This window comes from Anopheles arabiensis, chromosome 3 (genome assembly GCF_016920715.1).
Source record: "Anopheles arabiensis isolate DONGOLA chromosome 3, AaraD3, whole genome shotgun sequence".
NCBI classification, from domain to species: Eukaryota; Metazoa; Arthropoda; class Insecta; order Diptera; family Culicidae; genus Anopheles; species Anopheles arabiensis.
The window spans coordinates 45,894,145-45,915,778 of NC_053518.1; the positions used below are offsets into that span (position 1 = coordinate 45,894,145).

The 21,634-nt window shown below is 40.4% G+C and overlaps 4 protein-coding genes across 4 annotated transcripts; all 4 read left to right on the forward strand.

Annotated features, from left to right (window-relative positions):
- The first annotated feature begins 14,832 nt into the window (after window positions 1-14,832).
- LOC120901821 (peptidyl-prolyl cis-trans isomerase-like 3) lies at window positions 14,833-15,603 on the forward strand. The gene is made up of 3 exons (XM_040310113.1): window positions 14,833-14,949; window positions 15,015-15,370; window positions 15,438-15,603. Exons 1-3 carry the CDS (start codon window positions 14,947-14,949, stop codon window positions 15,562-15,564), a joined length of 486 nt encoding a protein of 161 aa, XP_040166047.1. The 5' UTR covers window positions 14,833-14,946; the 3' UTR covers window positions 15,565-15,603.
- An 89-nt stretch (window positions 15,604-15,692) lies between these two features.
- Window positions 15,693-16,431, forward strand: LOC120903573. Its single transcript, XM_040313090.1, has 3 exons — window positions 15,693-15,858; window positions 15,923-15,959; window positions 16,023-16,431. Exons 1-3 carry the CDS (start codon window positions 15,804-15,806, stop codon window positions 16,351-16,353), a joined length of 423 nt encoding a protein of 140 aa, XP_040169024.1. The 5' UTR covers window positions 15,693-15,803; the 3' UTR covers window positions 16,354-16,431.
- A 118-nt stretch (window positions 16,432-16,549) lies between these two features.
- Window positions 16,550-17,897, forward strand: LOC120903572 (thioredoxin-related transmembrane protein 2 homolog). Its single transcript, XM_040313089.1, has one exon. The coding sequence runs from the start codon at window positions 16,690-16,692 to the stop codon at window positions 17,512-17,514; it is 825 nt and encodes a 274-aa protein (XP_040169023.1). The 5' UTR covers window positions 16,550-16,689; the 3' UTR covers window positions 17,515-17,897.
- An 851-nt stretch (window positions 17,898-18,748) lies between these two features.
- On the forward strand, window positions 18,749-21,610 carry LOC120903222 (40S ribosomal protein S11). The gene is made up of 4 exons (XM_040312509.1): window positions 18,749-18,760; window positions 19,243-19,362; window positions 19,570-19,775; window positions 21,394-21,610. Exons 1-4 carry the CDS (start codon window positions 18,749-18,751, stop codon window positions 21,515-21,517), a joined length of 462 nt encoding a protein of 153 aa, XP_040168443.1. The 3' UTR covers window positions 21,518-21,610.
- Window positions 21,611-21,634: the final 24 nt, after the last annotated feature.

A 21,634-nucleotide genomic window follows, 5' to 3' on the forward strand; every position in this document is an offset into this window, starting at 1 on the left:
AGTTCACTGCTTTTGGTTCACGATTTTATTCACAATCACTCATTTGTCAAAGGGGAAAATACTCATCAGTTTATTTTAGTGAGGCTGGTTCACTGGATGGTGGAAAGCTTTCATTGGCGAGATTTGTAACAAGCTCACGCTTCCATGGAAGTGGCCAAACATTGCTTCACTCATAATTCACGCTGAAAGAAAGAAATGTGAGAATTTCCGGAATGAATGGTTCATTGATGGGGTTAAGTTAAGAGAAAACTATAAAACAAGTAATCCTGGACTGTTAATCTGGATTGTTGGAGTCATGCATAACCAAAGTTTCACTTATTTTAAAAGAAATAAGGTTTAAAATGAAAAGAAAATTCAAGAGCAATTTTTCATAGAGATCTTTCATCATCATAATCATTATGTGTTTTTCAGGCCGCAAATGATCTTTTTGACATGTGTAATAATAATAATATTTTATCTTTAGACGCTACACTCATGGAAACCATTACCTCGCATATGTCAACACAATATTTCATTTGCTCTGTTCTTATACTTGTAGTTAGCAGCATTTTTCAAAAAAGCTTCCGCTTTTTGCTACTATGCAAAATATGAATCCACATACACATCAGTAAACTGCAGCAATGGAATCTTGTTATGAACTCGACAACTCTTGGAACGTTTACAATAAAAGCGCCATTCCGGTGTGAAACATTCAACCTCAGCACGAACAGGAATACGCGTTTTAAATTATGCGTTAAGGAAGGTACCTCTCCCCGGCCGTGGGATATGCACACATTACACATCGCTTCTTTATTTGGTTTTGGCAATTCCTTTGTCCTCGGTACGATCATAATTTAAGTGAAGCAAAAAGCACCAGTGCACAATGTTTGCCATCTCAAATCATAATGACCCACCGTGCTTTACCTGTTGGCCTTTACATTATGCATACAATAGGGTACTGATGGGCATCATCGTGAACATTGGCGTTGAGTTGCATCGGGTGGCAGGGTTAGGAGACGTGCTGCTGCTATAAGAATTATTCGGCCAAAATGAAAGCCGCAGGTCCCCACAGACCACCAGGTTCCAGCTATGCCCACGTGGAATGAAATCGTGCGATCGAGCATGGAATTTTACGATCGAGTAAAACTACATAATGAGTACATGACGCAGCGATATAAAATCAATCAAGAGAGAGCTTTTTTTTATTTTTACATTATCTTTTTACCCCACCGGAGCGAGCGCACTGCATTTGGCGCGAAAGAAATTAAGCGCCGTGTACACAATAACGCCCCTCTTTTCACCACCGTCGCTGGCCGTGTGGTGTGCGAATCCGTAATACTGGTTTTTTGGGGGGCTGGTGCTTGTTGTTTGTTTAATTTCACCCCACACAGTTTCCCCTTGAGCAGTGGATAAATAATTAAACCGCAGGCGATAAACGTTATTAACAATTAATTGGTTCAAGCGTAGTGGTGGTTGTCGGTGCATACCACACAATTTTCGATTGAACGCAGGCAGACGAACCGAATGGTTGAAAAGCTCGGTTGAAAACCAACATTGACAACTATAACAATGGCACCAATGGACGATATTATGTGGGATACCAAAGATAAGAATTAATTCGGTAAATATTTATCTTTGCACCTTTTTGCTGCTATTGTGCTTTAAAGGATTTGTTAAAACACTATCCTCTTTTGGATAGAATTAAAGTGCATTATTTTCAAATGCATACAAAACTATGAACCACAGCACAAATGACTTCAGACTGAATTTTCAAGCGAATCTTAGAGCAAAGGAAGCATAAGACAACCGTACATTCTTTCCCTCTTAAGTGCAGTGAAGCTTTAAGAACGAAAACAGTCCCATAAAACAATGGAATGGTGCCAAATAGGCGAGCACAACCAACGGCCAGCTGTTGGGCCACTCTGGTTAGTGTGCTGAAAGGAGTAACAAGAACGTACATACTGTAAGTGTAGTATGCTTTCATCAACAATTCCTCTTTGTTTTTGCTTTCCTTTCCGCCCTTTCCCTTACCTTCCCTTCCCTTTCCGTATGTACACTTATGTGTAGCTCGTTGGTAGTTCTTTCATACTGACCACTTGGCAGCCGACATTGCTGTACCGCGGTGGACCGGCAGACGAAGTGTGATAAAATGGCTTTACTGTCGTCGATGTTGATACACTTCCGCATCGAGGCTGGCTGAAAGCAGAATGTCAGAAAGTCAAGCTTTATGGGTTCAAGTGCACCCAATAAATGCGACAGTCCACTTTGCAGCCATTCCCACCGGTGTAGCAATGCGTCCCGGGAACGGTAAGCGGTATTTTCGTGTAAGCAACGGTTAAAACAGTCGTTCCGTCAGCACCAACCGACAATTCAGATGTTGTAAAGCGATGTGTTGTGGTAAATAATAAGCATTTGCCGCTAAGCTGCAGGTGCTATTGATAGTATGAACTAGAGTGTAAAATATGTGCTGTAGTTTGTTTATCTCCGGGGAGTTTCCATAGATTTTATACACAATAACAAAAAAATAACGAGCACAAGGCGTTTATAACTGCACTAATCTTTTGATGTTTTCCAAGAATAATTCCTAGGCTTAAGTGTTGGAGCTGAAAGAGATAATCATGTTTACAAACAACATACTGGATAGCACTCTATCGCTCTATAACACCTCAACACCGGACCTACAAGTTCCTCCCCTCAGCTGTCAAAATTCCGACCAAACTCAAATCGATCACATCACGCGCCTATGAATCCACAGGCTACAATGTACCGCGCAACAAAATGAGCTTGTTTGCAGTTTTGCTGACCTGCTTCAACATTTCCAATCCCGCAGGATGCTACCGTGTCGAATGACCAACTTCAAACTGTGAAAATGAGCATTCTGTGTACCTCGCAGGGGGCACACTCCCCGATGACGCCAGGCGCTTCATTTCGAAACACAGCATACAAGTTGATGTATTACCCTGGGTGGACAGTTCCCGGGAATGCTTGGGAAGCATTACAATGGTAGCCTACTGGCGTACGAGCTGAGCTCCTGATTCCCCAAAGGTACCACATAACACCTGGTTCGATTCCTAAAGACCGTTGGGAATTTACTGTACCGCCCCAAAAACATACTGTCCGGCCAAGCTTAATGAGTAGAGGGTTAGGAAGCTTTGTATCGACTGGTCGATCACAGCTCCATAAACTTTCGGTGCTGCAAATTTTTGCACTGAAGAGCGGAGGTCAATGACGATAATACTGCGTCCATACCATGTACCAAGTCCATGTAATGAAAATGAACGATCATATTCACAGAGCGGATTATATGACCTGAGTCATACCAGAATGCTGAGGAAGTGAACATTGTTGTGAAATAAAACGAATAATGAAACTAGAATCTTAAAAAACATTGCCATTTAAATAAAGCTGACGTTCATATTGTAATATAACATAGTCTAAACTTGACCCACCATCAACCGCCTTAGCAAAACCATCATCGTTAATAGTTGTAACGCTACTTCAATAGTTATAGCGGCGGCTCTTTCCTGAAAACCAACAAAACTACACAATGGGGTGGTCCCCAATCAAACCAGCATCAAAGGGTACTTTAACGTCGTCGGATGGGTCTTTGGATGCGCACAAACATGTATTAATCAACGCTTAAAGTTATGCTACATATAGAAACCCTTTATTTACTACAATCTTGTTTGTTGAATACTACAAATTAAATAATGTATTAAATTATTTACACTTTACATTTACAAAACACTTCGAATGTATATTTTTGAATGTATAAAACCATCAATCATATTTAATTTTTTTTAGATAGTACAGGCTTCTTCTTTTTGATGATCAACGATGATCATGACGGTCTAAATTTTCTTCTTAGACTTATTTATATCACGCAAACGGGAAGTAAGTAGGGGAAAGCGGGGTAAAATGTGATGCAAAGCATTATTTGACTACAAAGATACTTTCCAATGCTCAAAATGTATTCATTAGAGTGTTCTATGAACACCATGTAAGTTTCATAACCCTAACATAACAAATAACCAAGAAAAATGCAAAATAAGGTTTAGTAGCATATTGATGTAATTTTAGCCACTTTTAAAATAAGCTTAAACCAGTGTCACATGATGCGTTGAAGTTTTACATGATATATTTTTAAAGATATGATATTTCTATACAATTTGTTTGAAAAAAGCAAGGCGATTGAATGCGTATTTTTAGTAATATAACAGAAAATACAAAAATGCTTCACGTGGGGCAAAATGGGCATTTACGCTTTAGGCTGCTGCTTAAACTACTTATAATGCCCATTTTGCCCCGCTTTCCCCTACTTGCTAGGAAGAGTAACGTTCCAGATTGGGAATCAACCTATTATAATGAACAACTATTATATAAACATCTGTTATAAAACACTTGAATGTTTTATTTTAATTCATTTGTTTGCCTGATGGTAAAACTATACTGTTTTCTTACAATCTGCAATTTCTGCAGCAGTGGTCAGCTTAAGCCACTAAATGGGATTTGCCATAGAAAGATAGTCAGTTCATTCATATGGGAATCTCGGTCCATAACGGCCTTGTACCATGTGACAGGCCTAGACAGGTTAAATTACTACTGCAGTTTATCGAAGGTGTTACGTTCACTTGCAACACAAAAAACAAAACCATTCCATTTGTCTCAACCTACCCATCCAAAAACATCGCATTAACTATTTGCTTTCAAGGATTCACGCTCTGCTTGCTGTGTATGTGTTTGCCACTAAAGGAATGTTATTAGAACGTTGCATTCCCTTACTGTCGGTGCTTTAATGTGGTTAACTACCTGCACCTAACTAAGACACATACTGCCTACAAACTTCACACGTCCCGTTCTTCGTATTTGCGGCCGCTAGCTCGAACGAAATGCAGAGGGATTAATTTAATCCATTTTAGTATTTTCAGCGTTAGATCGCCACGACTATAGTTGGACCATTACTTACTTTCGCGCTGGTCCGAGAGACCGTGCAAAAGCACGCTGCACACGAGAAATGGCCCTCGCGTGCTCGCGTGAACGCATTTGATGCTGGGCCAAGTGTAACACGGTGATGCCGGCAATCAATAGATGGACGTTTACCTTACGGATTTGCTCTTTTGTATTGCTCGCTTTCTATCGAGTGTGGTAGGTAATAAAGCTATAAAAGGAACAAAGATCGAGTTTTGCTCACAACAGGTTCGAGGTATACACGCCTCCATTAGTCGAACCATTCCTAACGTTACAACTTTTCAATGGAAGGTAGAGCGTAGCGATCGGGCGATTTTTTTTCAATTGTCGTACATACGAACTCATTTGTTCGCGTGGATCTCAATGTCCATGTGTGGATACATAAAAATTGAATTAGTTTACCCATGCATGTGTGTGCATGTGTGGTGCACTATAGCAGGGTATTACACATTGTTTGATCGAGTTAGCTTACTTTTTGAATTTGCATCAACTTAATCCACGACAAAAAGTGATATGTTGTGTAAAACTCGTTGTAGTAGTAGTAGTAGTAGAATTTTTATTTGAACATGAACTTTTTGAATTTGCATCAACTTAATCCACGGCAAAAAGTGATAAGTGGTGTAAAACTAATTGTAGTAGTAGTAGTAGTGGTAGAATTTTTATTTGAACATGAATTTTACTTTTAACGCAGTATAAAGTGAGTATTCGTAATGGGTTCGAACTCGTCTTTGCTCATTATACTTAATATGTTTGTTTCCGTTTCATTTACCTCAGTGGCATTTGGAAGAATTGAGTTGGAAAACTTGATTAAGCAAAAACCCATCTCAAAGCAAAAAATGCTATTTACGTCCTAGATTTAATCTAACTTAGTATACTACCAATCCTATGCAGATTATCTTTTTTGTTTAACCTCATCGTAACTTTTCATTGATCATAAAAGTTCCAAATTTTAGACAGTAATAGGGAGTGGGTAGGTTGTATAGGGATGGTATGAGGAAGGTTAAAATGCTAATTTATACCCTACCGCTGGCTTTGTCCGGTTTTATTTGTTTATACACTTATTTTTATACAATATATTTATTTCTCGCTTATAGTTATACTGACTCGACTTCTATCCGTTTATGTAGGACAGAAGTCGACCTCAATTTAGGGCTTTCGCCAACAGGGATGTTATTGTATTCATGTTCATAATAAAGGATGATTAATAGAGGTAAAACTCATTGTATGAATCACTTATTGATGATATTTATTGTTTTATTATGGTTTGTTTATGAAGCAGTACAAAAAGTTTGTACATCGGTATAAATTGAAACATTCAATGAAATAAAATAATGTTATACTTCATTACATTATACCAAAAAAAAAATTAAACCTGTTTGAAAATATTATGGCAAAACTGTCTGTATTATTCTTCAAATATGTGATCCTCCTTTAAAACATAACCATTTCATATGGCATGATTTAAAACTTTTTTCTGTGTGTTTTTGTTTTTTTTTTAATTAAATTAAAAAAAGCATCTACAACCCACGACGATTTTCATTGCAAACACTAGGGAAACCCGAACAGAAATGCTAAAGCTTACAACTTTCAAAAGCTCACACTTCATCAACCATTGTGTGGGGAACACCAGTAGCAGTACACCACAGCAACCATCACCTGGCCGGCATTAAATGAATACCAGCGCAGGTGATAGAGTGCAACCGGCAACTAAACCAGCAACGCCCATAAACTGCCCCAATAAATGCACCACTGTAGCCACACAGATTTCCACCCTTTTCGCTTATCCTTTTCAATGGACTACTGAAGGATTTTTTGTTGTTCTGTTTTGTTACTTTGCTTCTTCATCTCCACACACTGCGGGTGGGTGGTCCATTTCACCGTCCATTCAAGAGACACTTCCTCCCGGTGCTTCTGTTGAGCTAGCAGAGTTCAGGTATTATGTATCCATTTTTCGCCCTGTCGTTACTTGCGCTTTTTGTTGCGATTTTTGTTACTCACCCGTTCACCACATATCCCCGCGCCCTTCTCGTGCCCCATGCGCAGTGAGTGCACTTTTGCACAGACTATTCATTGCCACCATTGCTTCGGTTCGTAAGGAAGGGTAAGAGAGGGTGCAATTTATGCACACCATTTGCACAAAACCCAAATAGCACCGTTTTTCCCGAATCCATCTTCTGCCCCAGATCTTCAGCACTTCCTTTCATCCGAAATTTCTCTCGCTCTCTCTCTCTCTCTCCAAATGAAGGATATTGAATTCCGGTGCACTTTACTAAAAAGTGCATCTGATATGCTTCTTGGCACTACCAATCCAGGGCACGGTGATAGTGCATTGTAAGTGCAATGTGTTCGATGCTGAAGCACGCTGGGTTGGAGGTTGTCCGATCATCTAACTAACGTTTAATTGCTCTCGGTGGGGCCAACATATTGAAAACACATTTTCACAGTGAAACCCGTTCTGCACTCCCTCGCTGCCTTTCCTTTCCTTACCCTGCATATAGCCATACCATAAAACGGATATTATTATGTTCAATATTGAATATCCGATTCATCGCAATGCACGGCACGCTTGCCCCGCTGAAAACGACGCTCAATTTGTTGCTCCTTCCTTCCGTCGAATGGGGTTTCCCACATTGGCTTTCCGCCCAAGCACACTCACACTAACCTTTAATTGTTTTTTTATGTGCGCTGGTTTACATTTTGAAGTGTTTTCTTCCCGAGAGCGTTTTTTTATATTTTTTTGCCTGCTCAATTTTGAAGGCAAAGTACGTTGTTTTGGTGGCCAGCAATTTGATAAATGAGCGAGCGTTGTTGCAATGGGAAAAGTTCAAAAGTTGCCTCTTGGGTTGCGGTTCGGTGCTGTTCCTGGGTGGTTTGTAATTTGCCAGCCAGCTCTCTGCTGCTGGATGCGGGATGCTCCGGCAGCATGGATGCACCGATGCCCATCGCCCGACCCGCTTTGCAAGAACGACGGTTAGGTATACCGACCCGTGCCCGAGTGCTAAAGTAAATCGACGTAAGAAAGTGTAGCCCAAACTGATAAAACTATGCACTGCTTAAACAACGTTTTAAATTGGTACCCTTTTCGTAAGGTCTTTTCGCAGAGTGTGCCGGGACGCAGTGGGGGGAGGGGGCAAAATGAATGGATACCATATTTTATTGTTGCCTCGCGTTGGTTCCCCACTACCGTGCGCGTTGCGTTGAACAGCCACACGGCGAGCACCGCGCTGGATTAAATGTTTTTCCAGCAAAAGTTACACCTAACACACCGGAGGCTGCAGCGTGTTTCGGGACAGCAAAGAGTGAAAAATTTCAGCCGTCCACCCGTTGCAGATGGTCCATCTTAATCTCCATCACTCCATCATTGGCTCGATGGATGGGGCAACCGACTAGGACAGCCCAGCTAGAACTGCATACAAACTCCTGGATCCTGGACGAACTGCATTATTCACCTGTCGTCATGCGACGGCATGCATCGAGGAAGCAAAGTTTCACTCACGTTTGCACTCTTCCCGTTTAAACATTTTTGCTTTATGCACAATTTTTCTCCGACATAAATCATTCGACTGAAGCCGGCAGACGGGGAGCGGCGATGAAAGGGTTAAGAGTAAATGTGCATCTAGGTACAGGGAAGGGGCTAGGCGAGTGCAATAGACGCTTCAAATCCGGTGATCCGTGTGTGTATTCGTTGTCCTCGTTCGTTCGTCCTAGTGCATACAATTTGCAAAAAAACGTCATCCTATCATCATCAACAAGCCCACCAACAAAGCGACCGAGCCACACATACGTATGGGGTCGTATTTGTGTGTATATGTCTCCTCCATATCCATTCCTTTCAAATCCTTTCCCATCCGTCATGCTTCTGTGCGCTTATATTTTCATCCGTGCAACGAGTGACTCGGATTTTCCCCCCCCTCGCTCCTTTACGACCAAGAAAGCGGAAGTGAAAGTTCCTGAGCAAAGTCAGCCAAACACACTGCTGCTGAGATTGTCTGGTGGCGAGATATTGGCGAGATTTGTGTGGTGCGTGATAGGAATATTTAATACGGACTGCATCTGTTCGAACGTGGCAGTTCGCGTGTACATTTGTCGGCGGACCTGGTAAAGATATGCGCGAAACTATCGAAAAGTTTAAATTGCCACACTGCTAGCGTCTTCCCTTCCGCAAGCGAATGTGCAGAGACTTTAGGCAGTAGAAGAGGAAAAAAGTAGAAACACATTTCTTATTCCAATCGCAAAAGGTACTCGCAAATAAGTTAATGGTTCAACGGAGCGTAAGTAGCTACCGTTATGCAAATGGCAAGGGGAAATGCTTTTACATACAAATATTGTATGTATGATACGCATTACATTAATTAAGTTGTTATTTTCTTGGCATTATGACCTAAATGGTCATTGGCTTCTTGACATGCTGCAAGGAGATGCATTAATTAGGTTTAACTCACAGGGAGAACAGGGGAACAGCATGTTACAAAACCTTGATTTTGGTACTAAATAGGTCTATAATTATGAATATGCAACAAAAGGTTTACAGAGTGTTCACTATTTTTTTGATTATTTCCCGTAACATTTAGAGTTTGTCTCACGAACTCCCATACATCTTTTGATCGTTCCCACGATTTATTGGAATCTTTGCAAGTCAATTCTGATAAACGCCAAATAAATAATGGGACAAATAAAAAAAATGGAAAATGAAAAAAAACTGGAATAAAACATTGGGAAAGCCTGTTACTGTAAGCGGAGTGAGTGGTCTTTTCGTGGGAAAGACTTTCAGCCGAAGTCAATTGTTTTTATTAAAATAAGCGTTTTTTAAGCATCGATATTTTTATTTGCGAAGCTAAAAATCCGTCGCTTGTCTCGGCCTAAGGAGAAAGAATGAACTTTGTTCTCTCCTGCAGCTTCGATCGTAAGCGTTCGGGAATACTCGGCCCGATCAGTGTTGAACGTTGACCACACTAAGCGCGGGCCGTGTCGCCCTCTATCGATAATTACTGGGAACAACATCTTGCGAGCGAATCGGTCGTTAATAATAATTAACAGGTATTATTGTTGTTTTCCTATAATTGTGTCATGCAAGTTTGGTTCAAAATTGATAATACTTACTAATTTTTTTTATATATGTAAAATATAATATAATATAATATAATATATAATAAAAATATAAATCATACAATTTCGTATGCGACCTTCAATTCGATAGTCTTATTGTGGTGTTAAAATAATGTTAATATTACATAACTGTTGCATTAAAAAATGGACAACAATTTACGATTTTTTATGGGTTTATCTTAACTCGCACTAACAAAACGTTAATTGCACTTTGAGTAGTAGTATCCCATTATAAATTCGACACCTCTATCAGTCGAACTCTAACCATGATGGCCAAAAAAGTGAATCAAAAGTGTGCGCGTTCAAAGAATGGCACCCCGTAGCGTTTAAAATGAACTCCGTGCGGAAGGTTGTAGACGTCGTCCCTTTTGGCATTTTGGTCGCCAACATCTTGGCACTATTAGGCAACAATCAAAGCATCGAAAGAAAGCCCTGGTTCATTTTTGGGGTTTCAAAAAAGCTGAAATGAAGACAGAGGGACAAGTGGCTACATTGCTGCGTTAGCTGGGCCGAGATATCGATGCGACCCACCAAATAGTAAAATAATACCTGGGAAACATGAATAAACAGATCAGGAATTAGAAATCGCATCCACTGGCTTCGCAGTGGCAACTTATTAGTGCAAGTAAACTGAAATAAATCCCTTTCAACAGATGTACAGTGTAGCGCCGTTTATCCGGGTACCTTTTATCCGGCTTTCCGTTTATCCGTGCTGTTGAGAAATGACAGTTCAATACAAAAGTGACATTGGGTTATGAGGAGGATATTTGAAAAAGCGGTTATAAGAGCACATTGTCATAACAAAAAACACTATAATTCATGACAAATTTTCAAAATTATCTTTCGAAAAACATGAAGTTGATAAACACTGGGTTATTTTTATCAAAAAATACGAAAAAGTTCCAAAAAATAAACAGGAAATGGTGATAAAATATATCCTTTGACTCATCATCCGTGTTATTCGCTTATCCGGCAGAAGTCAAGTCTCGAGAAGCCCGGATAAACGGTGCTCCACTGTATATGTAAATAAATTATCTTTCCAAGTTTTTTTTCTACAGCCAGCCGAAAATGACATATTTTTTCATGCAATAGTTACGGGGATATTGACCTTGAGTTCGAACATACTGAACGGTCTGTCATTCCATAGTACGTTAATTAAAAGTTGGAAAAATACGATGGTTTAATATGGTATACTAAAAGATCTTCAGTAATTTGTGTACGAATCGTTTCTTCCCATTTTTCAAAAGCAGTCAAATCCTTTCGCGGGCCGGATTGAATGTTGCGGCGGGCCACATTTGGCCCGCGGGCCGGACTTTCTGGATTCGACCTCGGCCGACTCCAGACGAATCCGGACGACTCCGACTCTGGACCACTCCGAGCGACTCCGACTCCGGGCGGATCTAGTGGTTCCATTTTTCAGGAGTCGGAATCGGACTAACAATAGTTGAAGTCGGATCGGAGTCGTGGGTGCACTCCAGAGAGCACATCACTAGTGCCGACCCCTCTGTGAGTTAGTGATGGGCGGGTGGACCCGAACTTAGAGAGCGGTACTTGTTCCGACGCAATGCGTAGCGATTTAGCCAAAATGTATGGGATTTGACAGACGCATGCGTTAACGACGCACGACGCAGCGTCAAAGTAGAAAAATTTCTATTTCGACGCACGTCGTGATGCGTCTGTCAAAATGGTTTAACCATATCAGGTGAAAATCGATATTTTTCACGTTAAATTGTTTCGAGGGCAGTTTTGCGTGTAAATGGACTACTAAATAATTTTATTACAAAACAAAATAAATGTAGAGAAAGTAATTTCGTAATTGCTGCAAAACAAGTGTGTGCGGATCAGTATGCAATATGCAATAAAAAAGCGAAAACATACTTTGCACTGTTTTGAGCAGAACTGGAAATGATTTTACAGTTGTAATTTAACATTATAATCACATCAGAACCTTATTGCTGTTTGTTGATGTTTTTCTTTGTGAAATGTGTTAACATATCCATGCAGAACGCAGCGAACAGATAACAGCGTGCGTCACGCAATGCGTTGCGATACGCTGCGTCGAAACAAATACCAAGCCCTTACCGTATCGGAGCTATCCAAACGCGACCCCTAGCTCCGCGGGCTGAATGATGTTGGTTCCAGTAGGTCCAGTAAGTTTTGTAGGTTCGAAAAGCATATGCGACTCCAACCCGTGGGTGCAACGAGTTCGATAGGTTCGTACAAATTTGGTAAGTTCATACGAGATCAGTAGGTTCATACGAGTTCGGTAGGTACATACGCGTTCGGTAAGTTCATACTAGTTCAATAGGTTCAGTAGGTTTGGTGGGTGCATACGAGTTCAATACAGTTTTGCCAAGTCAGACGATTTCCAAGTCAGTTTTGAATGTAAATATTGTTATTCTCCGTGTGCAAAATGTCATTGCACATCAATTTGACATTTCAATTCAATCATAATGTTGTGCTTGCCACGTTTGCATTTATTCATTACACTTATAAAACACACAATATAAATAATGAAACATATAATAAACAATACAGTTTAAAATATACAAATGCAGGCCGCGCACCAGCCGCACCGCCCCTGCCGAGAGCTCCTGCTCGATCGGCCTTCGTACACACTCTTATCGTGCGGCACTCGGCACACACTAAGCCTTGCGCGCTTAGTGTGTGCGAAAATGTGCGTGTACACACTGTCGTCCCCCTGGACGTTGACCGGTGGCAGCGCAACTGCCACGGCAAGTTCAGGGGTCGGCACGGCTGCCCACAACAGTATCGAACACTGGGGCCCTTTCCGTTTGAAACTCGTAGGCTGAAATTTCAGCCTGTCAGCTGTTTGCATTGTATAGCAGTTTTCGAGCAGCTATCTGAGGGAGTACCCAAGTGCCAAAAATCCACTAAACGACCACTAAACGGCTTCTAAACGACTCAAGTTCTCTACCTAAACGGAATATAGAAAGACTTCGTTTAGCAGACGGCAAACGACTCATGAATTCTAAAAATAGCAAAAAAACTGATGGCGCTATCTGTTGGTGGGATACCCCAACCAGTTGAGCTTCATCGCTTGGAGGAGAGCTTTCTCATTTCCTCTGTACTGTTGTATGGTTTCGCATTGAAGTTATGCATCGCTAGAACTAGAACGGCGATACGATTGTTTAAATACTAAACTCCAACGCAAACCACCAGCACTGAAGCAAGTGATATTTGAGTAATAGTCGTTGGTGTTGATACCCACGTATCTGACCACACGACCATTCATATAGATTTTTGCTCAGAAAGTTATAAGGCTATATAGGTCATGATAAGATGAAACTTGTAGAAACACAATGCAAGAAAAGGATAGCAATATAATGATGAGTTGTAATACGCCATCTATTGATCAAACCAATGAAGCTGTGGAGCTTTCATTTTTTTCTATGGATATTCAATTTTCCAGTCGTTTAAGCTTAATCTGTGGCGCTTGGGTATAATGTACAGGTGGGCTTATCCCAAGGTGTATGAATTTAGAAGACTGATTTTTATCGCTTCTGCTTCTGAATGCAGATTTTAAGAGTGTTTTGAGTATTCGCCAAGCCTCCAGAAAGCTCGTTGGAGCAAAAGTTTTCACTCGTTCTGTCAAAAAGTGATATTCAAATTTGATTATAAAAAAATGCTATGAGACCACCTGGACTACATACACTTTGATTCCAGATTCGATCACCTGATTTCTTTAATGCACCTTGGGATAAATGTAAACAAAACCGTGTTTTCGAGCAGGTACTCGAATCTAATTCTAGCTTTTAGGCTAAAATTTTCTAGACTGAAAATCGCAGGCTAGTTTTTTGTGTGGTTTTGTACGGATTGTTTACATGATTTCAGCCTCCAACTGTCAAACTGCATACAAAAAACTAACTAGAATCGTGAAGGCCCCCACTACTAGACAAATTCGACGGCATTTGAGGAGTTGAGTTGTATGGGTAAGATTTCAACACCAACAGAGTACATTTTGATTTCTGACGATTCGTTCGCACGGTGCGAGAAAGAGCGAGAAAGCTATACGATTTTGAACGTTTCGTTGAACGTTCGAACGCGTACGGTTTATTCAGTTTCTTCCAAAGGTCCTGGTGGTCGTGGTGCGATTCTCGTTAACCACCGGCCACCGTCGCAAAACCGTCGCAAAACGTCAAAACCGACGTCACAAGCAAGGATAATGTATTTAGAAGGTTGATTTTTATCGCTTTTGCTGGGCGACATTGTGGGGGACATCTGTCACTCTCTGCATACAAATTTCATTACCCCGCACCAGCCCTCCCCAATTTTTATACCGGAGCCAAGGTGTTATAAATGACAAGTTGAAGTTGTTCAGCAAGGTGTGTTTATTTAGAAGGTGAATTATTAGCGCGTTTACCGGGCGCCGGGGATATATAAAATTTTTTTGACAGATAAATATATCAAACCGACCTGTTTGACAGATAAATATATGCGTAATCTGAGATTGCGCATCGTCTATTGCTACGGATATATTTGTCTGTCAATGACATGTGTTTTGATAAAACGAATATATGCGCAATCTGAGATTGCGCATCGTGTATTAATACGGTCATCTTTATGACCACCTACGCGGGTAGGTCATACATTTTGTATGGGAGTTTGCATTTCTGGATGGTAAATTGATAATTTCTTCTGTTTTAGTTATTGAAATGACTTCAAATTTTCAGGGAAGCTTAAAACATCTTTCGCTTTCAATTCTTTTAACTCGAATTAAGTTTCGAGGTTTAACCTACCGAAAGCTACCGATAAAATTTTGATGCGCCTACCGAAAACCGCCAAAATAATCTGGCCACACTGATTAGAAATGCAACATAAACAAATCGGTTGTGTGCGTATCGTAAACAGAGTGCCGGTAAAATCAGAAAAATGGTTAGTTTTTGGTTATTTTGTTGAGAAAAAATGTTAATAACCTTCTTTTTCGATTTAATTCCCAGAGCGTAACACTGCACACAGACGTTGGAGACATAAAGATCGAGCTATTTTGCGACGACTGCCCCAAAACTTGTGAAAACTTCCTAGCCTTGTGCGCTAGCGATTACTACAATGGCAATTTGTTTCACAGAAATATAAAAGGATTCATCGTTCAAACGGGTGACCCCACGGGGACAGGCAAGGGTGGCCAGTCAATTTGGAAACGAAAGTTCGAGGATGAGTTTAAAGAAAACCTGAAACATAACGAACGGGGGATGGTGTCGATGGCGAACAGTGGACCAAACACAAATGGAAGTCAATTCTTTTTTACCTATGCCGCACAGCCTGCCTTGGATCTCAAGTATACGTTGTTTGGCCAGTAAGTAATTCGTTGAGTGATCCGTTTAAAAGGCCTTTGATTAACGTAAAAATTAATACCATTGCAGAGTAATAGATGGATTCGAAGCTTTGGATGAGCTGGAGAAACTCACTGTGAATCCCAAAACCTACCGGCCTGTGGTGGAAAAGAAAATTAACAGTGTTACGATACATGCGAACCCACTGGCCGGGTAGATTAAAAATGTATTAAATAAATTTGTAATGCTATTTAAATTGCCATGCTTTGTTCGTTTGCTAAATAGCTAGAATATGAATTGTTTTCATCAATTCGCACCTAAAAAAATGGTGATGTTTTAGATCACATTGAGCAAACCTCCATCTGTCAAACAAACCAAACAAAACATTCTGCGCTTGTTTTGGGAACGGTACGGCATCATCTGTCCGTAAAATTGCCAGTTTAATCAGTGTTAGCCATGGAGCACATTCCATCCATTCGACGACGGTCTTCATTATTTTCGACAAATCAAGGTACAGGCGTGTAAAAGGCTGTAAATTGGTATAACTTTCATTCATCTCTGCTTTTCTGTTGCAGTCAGTGATTCTGGTTCGGTTTCTAATGAAGCCATTAGGTAAGACTGTATTGTTGATCGGTATGAGATTATCCTTTTATAATGATGCACCTCTTGTTTTAGATACGAGAAGCAGCTTAGACAGGAAATAAAAGAGTGGACCAATTTGATTCGGTCAAAGTATGTTAAGTTACAACAATTACGTACGGCGTCCTGCAAAGTTGATCAGTCCATCCTAACAGACGAACAGCGAAGATATCTAGCTGACGGTCCTACGGTGGAAAACTTTATTGCGGAAACTGAGACATTTGATAAAGCTGTTACTGCTTACGTTACCCGCAAATCCTTCCTGATGGAGAGGAACGCATACATCGTCCAGGAAGCTAAAGCATTGGTTGAACTTGAGCTGAAAGACTCAATAGCTGACGAACTGGCCGACAGTATCATTGCATAAAACTGTATCAAAAAAGTATGATTAACGTAGAGCATCGAAACGCAATGAAAACAACGCTGCTTGCCGCATTTCAAATGAGGGGATCCGTTGTGTTTTGTTTTGCATTTTGAACGCAGATGGCCGATGACATTTGCTTGACGCATTTAGATTATTAGATCAGTTTCGCTAGGGCTGTCGTTTTCGTGGCCCAGTTTTTTGACAAGTCGATAATAGCCATAGCCAAGAAAAATAGAAGGCCGCCAAGGGAGGAAACATTAATTAACATACACTTACCAATAATCGCGGTCCGAGTTAACGTAATCAGACGCATCCAACGTAGATGCTTGAAAGTGAAAAATGTCGTTTAAGAAGGATCTAGTGCTGCTACTAAAACCCTATTACTGGGTCAACATTCTGATGAGCATTTCGTACATCGCCGCAAAACGAGCACCGTTCATTTGTAACTATTTATGGACTTATCTGTTTCAACAAGAGGACCAATGCGAACTCGATGGGCGCGAAACGGAGATCCTGTTCTTCCTACTGATCGTGGTCATGATCCGGACGAGAAAAACGGGCAGCGTGACGATGATTAACTATCTTACGTCCAGCTTCATGTACACCAAGATAGCGAACTTGGGCCTGTGGTTCTACAACGATATCCGGCTGGGCATGATCTACTTCGTGTTTTTCATTCTGGTGGCTCTTCTCCTGCCAGAGCCAACCTACACCGGGCCGGAGAATGTGTTGTACTTCCGCACCGAGAACGGATTGGAGGAGGAGCTGGAGAAAGACAAGCGCGTAACCTGGCTGGTAACGTTTTACACGGTATGGAATCCGGCGTGTGTGAATTTTGCTCCCATCTTTTCGGAACTGTCGAACGAGTACGCGCTTTCGAACCTGAAATTTGGGAAGCTGGACATCGGACGATTCCCGAAGATCGGGGAAAAATACCACGTTTCGGACAGTTCCTTCAGTCGTCAGTTACCCACCGTGATCCTGTTTCGCCAGGGCAAGGAGGTGGCTCGCCGGCCCTATGCAGATAGTAAAGGCAAGCTGGTGAAGTTCTTCTTCTCTGCCGACAACATTAAAGCTGCATTTGATTTAAACAATCTGTACAAGGAATGTAAAGATAATCCGATCAAGGCAATCAAATCGGTAGCAGAAAAGAAGAAGGACTAGTACGGGTCAAAGCAGAAGACGGTCACAGTCATACCGCAAGATACATTTGGTGGCATTTTAGTAAAGAGTGTCGTGGTCTGATAGGGATTATCTTATCGGCATGGTCATCGTTTGAACGCAGACAGCTAATTAAACTCAAAGTGAACACAAGCACGTGTTGATCGCTACTGTAGGAATTATTTATCCGTCTATTAGGTTAAATTTGTGCAAAGCAACTATGCTAAAAACAAGACATGGCAGGTGGAGAAGCTGTTTTCAATCTTTAATTTATACCAAGCGCACATCCACGAATACACGATTTTAATTTGTTTAAGTGTTGTAGTTTTCGTAAGCATACTTGTACCACGCGAATAGTCAAATAAAACCAAAAGTTGTAGTTACAATTACTGTGTCCAATTGTTTATTTGTATTATTTAATCATATTTTTATTCATTTTCCATTTTGAAGGTACAATTTCTTTACACTGGTGACAAATCTCGTTTTCGGTCCGTTGATACGGTTTTCGCTGTATTCTTTTTTGGTATCTAAATTAAGTTAGAAATATCATTTCTCAATGAGTTTAAGGCGGAAAGCAATAACAGCTCATGAATAACAATAAAAAAAAGCGCTTCAACTAAATCCAGCTCGATCAATATTTTAATGAACAATTTCATACGGTTTTTATTTAGAATAAAATATATTTTTGGAGCGTTTTAGTTCATATTAAAAAATCCCAATTTTGTATTATCCATCTAATTCGGTCTAAAAGCAATCAGACCATCTTCTAGAGATGGGCACATTCAAGTTTCTTGGCATGCTCTAATGTTGATATTTTTAAATAAACGTGTTTGTTTTTCTATTGAATATTTCACTTGAAATGAAAATATCGTTTAATGATTTTTTCACTCTTTGGACAAAATTTAGACGCTCTATCTATCGTTAAAAAATACATAGAATGTAATGAAATGGTGTGAAACTTCGTATGTGAATATCAAATAATTACACTTTCACTACAAAATTGTGTTTTGTGAAATTTTTTACCACATTTGTGCAGAATTTCACGTTTTTAGCTACCCTGCCGAAAACTGGTACAGTTACCCTACCGAAAATAAAATTAGATGATTTTGCAATTCGGATTGGATTGGATCCGATCCCGGAGCATTTTCGATTTCCGTAAATATGACAGCCGCCAAACGTCAAATGGCTCTCGTTGACACGCTTCCTGTGTTCGTTCTCTCTTTTTCGCACCGTAAAGATGGCTGATCAGGTAGGTTTCTGTGGCAGCGAGCAACAAAATGTGAATTTTGTGAAGAACAAAACTTTGGAGCTTCGATTTTCTAATCGAATGTGTTACCGGAACTACTGTAGTGCCTGGGGTTGTAAAGGAAATCGAATAGAATAGCGTTATAATGGTGTTTGAACCCAGTTTAGGCATCCATGTGTTAGGAGTGTCTGATGGGCAAGCCGATGTGCTGTGTGCCGCAGCCATCGGATTGCGGTGAGTGCTTGTGAAACGAGCTTAAGATGTGATCAATTTGTATGCACTAATATGATGAAAAAATCATGACGGTCTGCTGACACAAACGTGAAGAATGTCAGATTGCAACCCAAAGTTAAAAATCATTGCTGATCGTGCATTGCAAAACGCAAATGATACAATACCCTATGCGGCAGCTCAACCTTGTTTACCTCCGGTGGCGACAGCATTCAAGTTAACCTAACTTATCGTTTTCCGTTTCTTGTCCACAGCAAAATATCCGCGCGTTCCAAAAGCAGTTGGGTATCAACCTAAACCGCAAGAATGTGTCCAGGAAGAAGGGGCTGCGTATGCACCATAGCATTGGTCTCGGATTCAAGACTCCGAAAGAGGTACGTATCGCATCTCGGGATGCCGAATTAGCGACTACAGCAAATAACCCATGATGATACCCTTTCACGATGGTCTTCCGATACAAAAATGAGGAAGCCTTTTTTCTAAACCCTATAATTCTATCTGATTCAAAGTAGCGTGTATCGTTATTTGCGGATGTGGAGCACCGGTACGATGAAACTAATTGGTGGTTTTGTTCGTTTTAGGCCATCACCGGAACTTACATCGACAAGAAATGCCCATTCACGGGACACATTTCCATCCGTGGTCGTATCCTGACTGGTGTTGTGCGTAAAATGAAGATGCATCGTACTATTGTCATCCGTCGTGATTATCTGCACTTCATCCGTAAATACGACCGTTTCGAGAAGCGGCACAGAAACATGAGCGTGCATCTGTCGCCCTGCTTCCGGTAAGTTTCGTGTTCGATTGTTACCACCTAAGACTGGTACCGGTTTTCAATGTGCAGTATTAGGCAGGAAGCAAGTGCACTTAGCATCTTTCGTATCTTGTTAGAATAGATCGATGCCATTTATAGCTTGCAATAGTGAATATTATGTGATTTCATATTCCCGGTGCCATCATGTGATGGCACCGATGCAAATGGTCCCAACAGTACAACGTGCCCCGGATATCAATGTGCAGTACTTGACAGGTAGCAAGTAAACTTGGCATCTATCGTAACTTTTTAGCATAGATTGATGCCATATACGACTTGCAACAGTGAATATTATGCGATAACATGTACCCGATGCCATCATGTAATGGCACCGATGCATATGGTCGGTCGCAACAGTAGACATTTCCGGTTATCAGCGTACAGTATTTGATAGTAAGCAAGTGCACTTAGCATCTTTCGTATCTGGTTAGAATAGCTTGATGCCATTTAAAGCTTGCAATAGTGAATGTTATGCGATTTCATATTCCCGATACCATCCAGTGATGGCACCGATGCAAATGGTCGCAACAATGCTATGTTTTGTTCAAGGCTTCCAGCAATCGGTTTGCATCTATTGAGCCCTTTGTAATTTTTGTTATTCATTGCCTAGATGAATTATAGTTTCTTTGCTTAATGGGCCATAGTTTGTTGAATGATAGCCTTTTTAACTGTCTCTTAAGAACCCAAGACACTAGCGCCCATAAACGACCTATAATCTAAAAGCTATGTGATTTCGGAATCAGTTCATTTTAGGCGAAATTTGTTAGATTGGACCTGAATTTATTTCGTTCAACCGATTCAGATTAAAAGGTTGTATTTAGCCAATAAGGGTAATATGAATTCAAAGTTGTATGTTTTCGAAGTATCAATATGCTTGTTGGTACAGATTTTGTATTATTTTCTCCATGCATTATGTTGTAGCAACGAATTTACACCTCTTATTGTGTGAAAACCCTCTAAAGTAATATTGTTTGCCACGTTGTCTGATCGAATCCGCTTTGTGCGGGGTATGGCTGTACATTTATACGAAATGGTTGACAAGCCGTGACCGTCTCAACAAGGCTATCTAAGCTAATATTTATTTCATATCTGCCTTGTTGATCATGATAATTTGATATTTTGGTGGAAAAGTTAGTAACTCCTTTTTGGGATGTTCGGATTAAGCTGATTTGAAATTACACACATCAAATACTTAACACAATCGCTTCGAGTTCGGCTATAATCGTCACAGTTAAATCGACTCATTCCGCTATTTTTCTCTTTTTTCATTCAAAACAATACAACGAATTAAGATGTATATCGAATTTCGGAAAATCTCGTCAAATTCTTGCTATTTTTTCATTTTTTCGGAGCTTTATGGTAAAATTTAGGTAGAAAAAAAACATGATTTCATGGTATTAATTAAAAATTAATATTTAAACGTGTATACATACCAGTTACAACATTACATTGAACATTTATTTTACTTTAAAAATTATATGTAAATTACTACTCTACTACTGCCTTGTATGAAAACCTTGTTTCCACCTAGTGTCTGTTGCGATATGTACTGATGCTCAATTATGTTTTTTTTTCTTCTCTACACCTACAGTGATGTCGAAGCTGGAGATATCGTGACCGTTGGCGAGTGTCGGCCGCTTTCCAAGACCGTGCGCTTCAACGTTCTGAAGGTCAGCAAAATGGCCGGATCGAAGAAGAAGTTCAGCAAGTTCTAAGCGCTGGTTTGCTTGGCGTGTGGTATTCGCCTATCAGCAAAGAAGGATGTATGAGTTGGACGGAAGGAATAAAGAATGATAACCAACTACAAACTGTTGTATGGCTTGTTATATTAC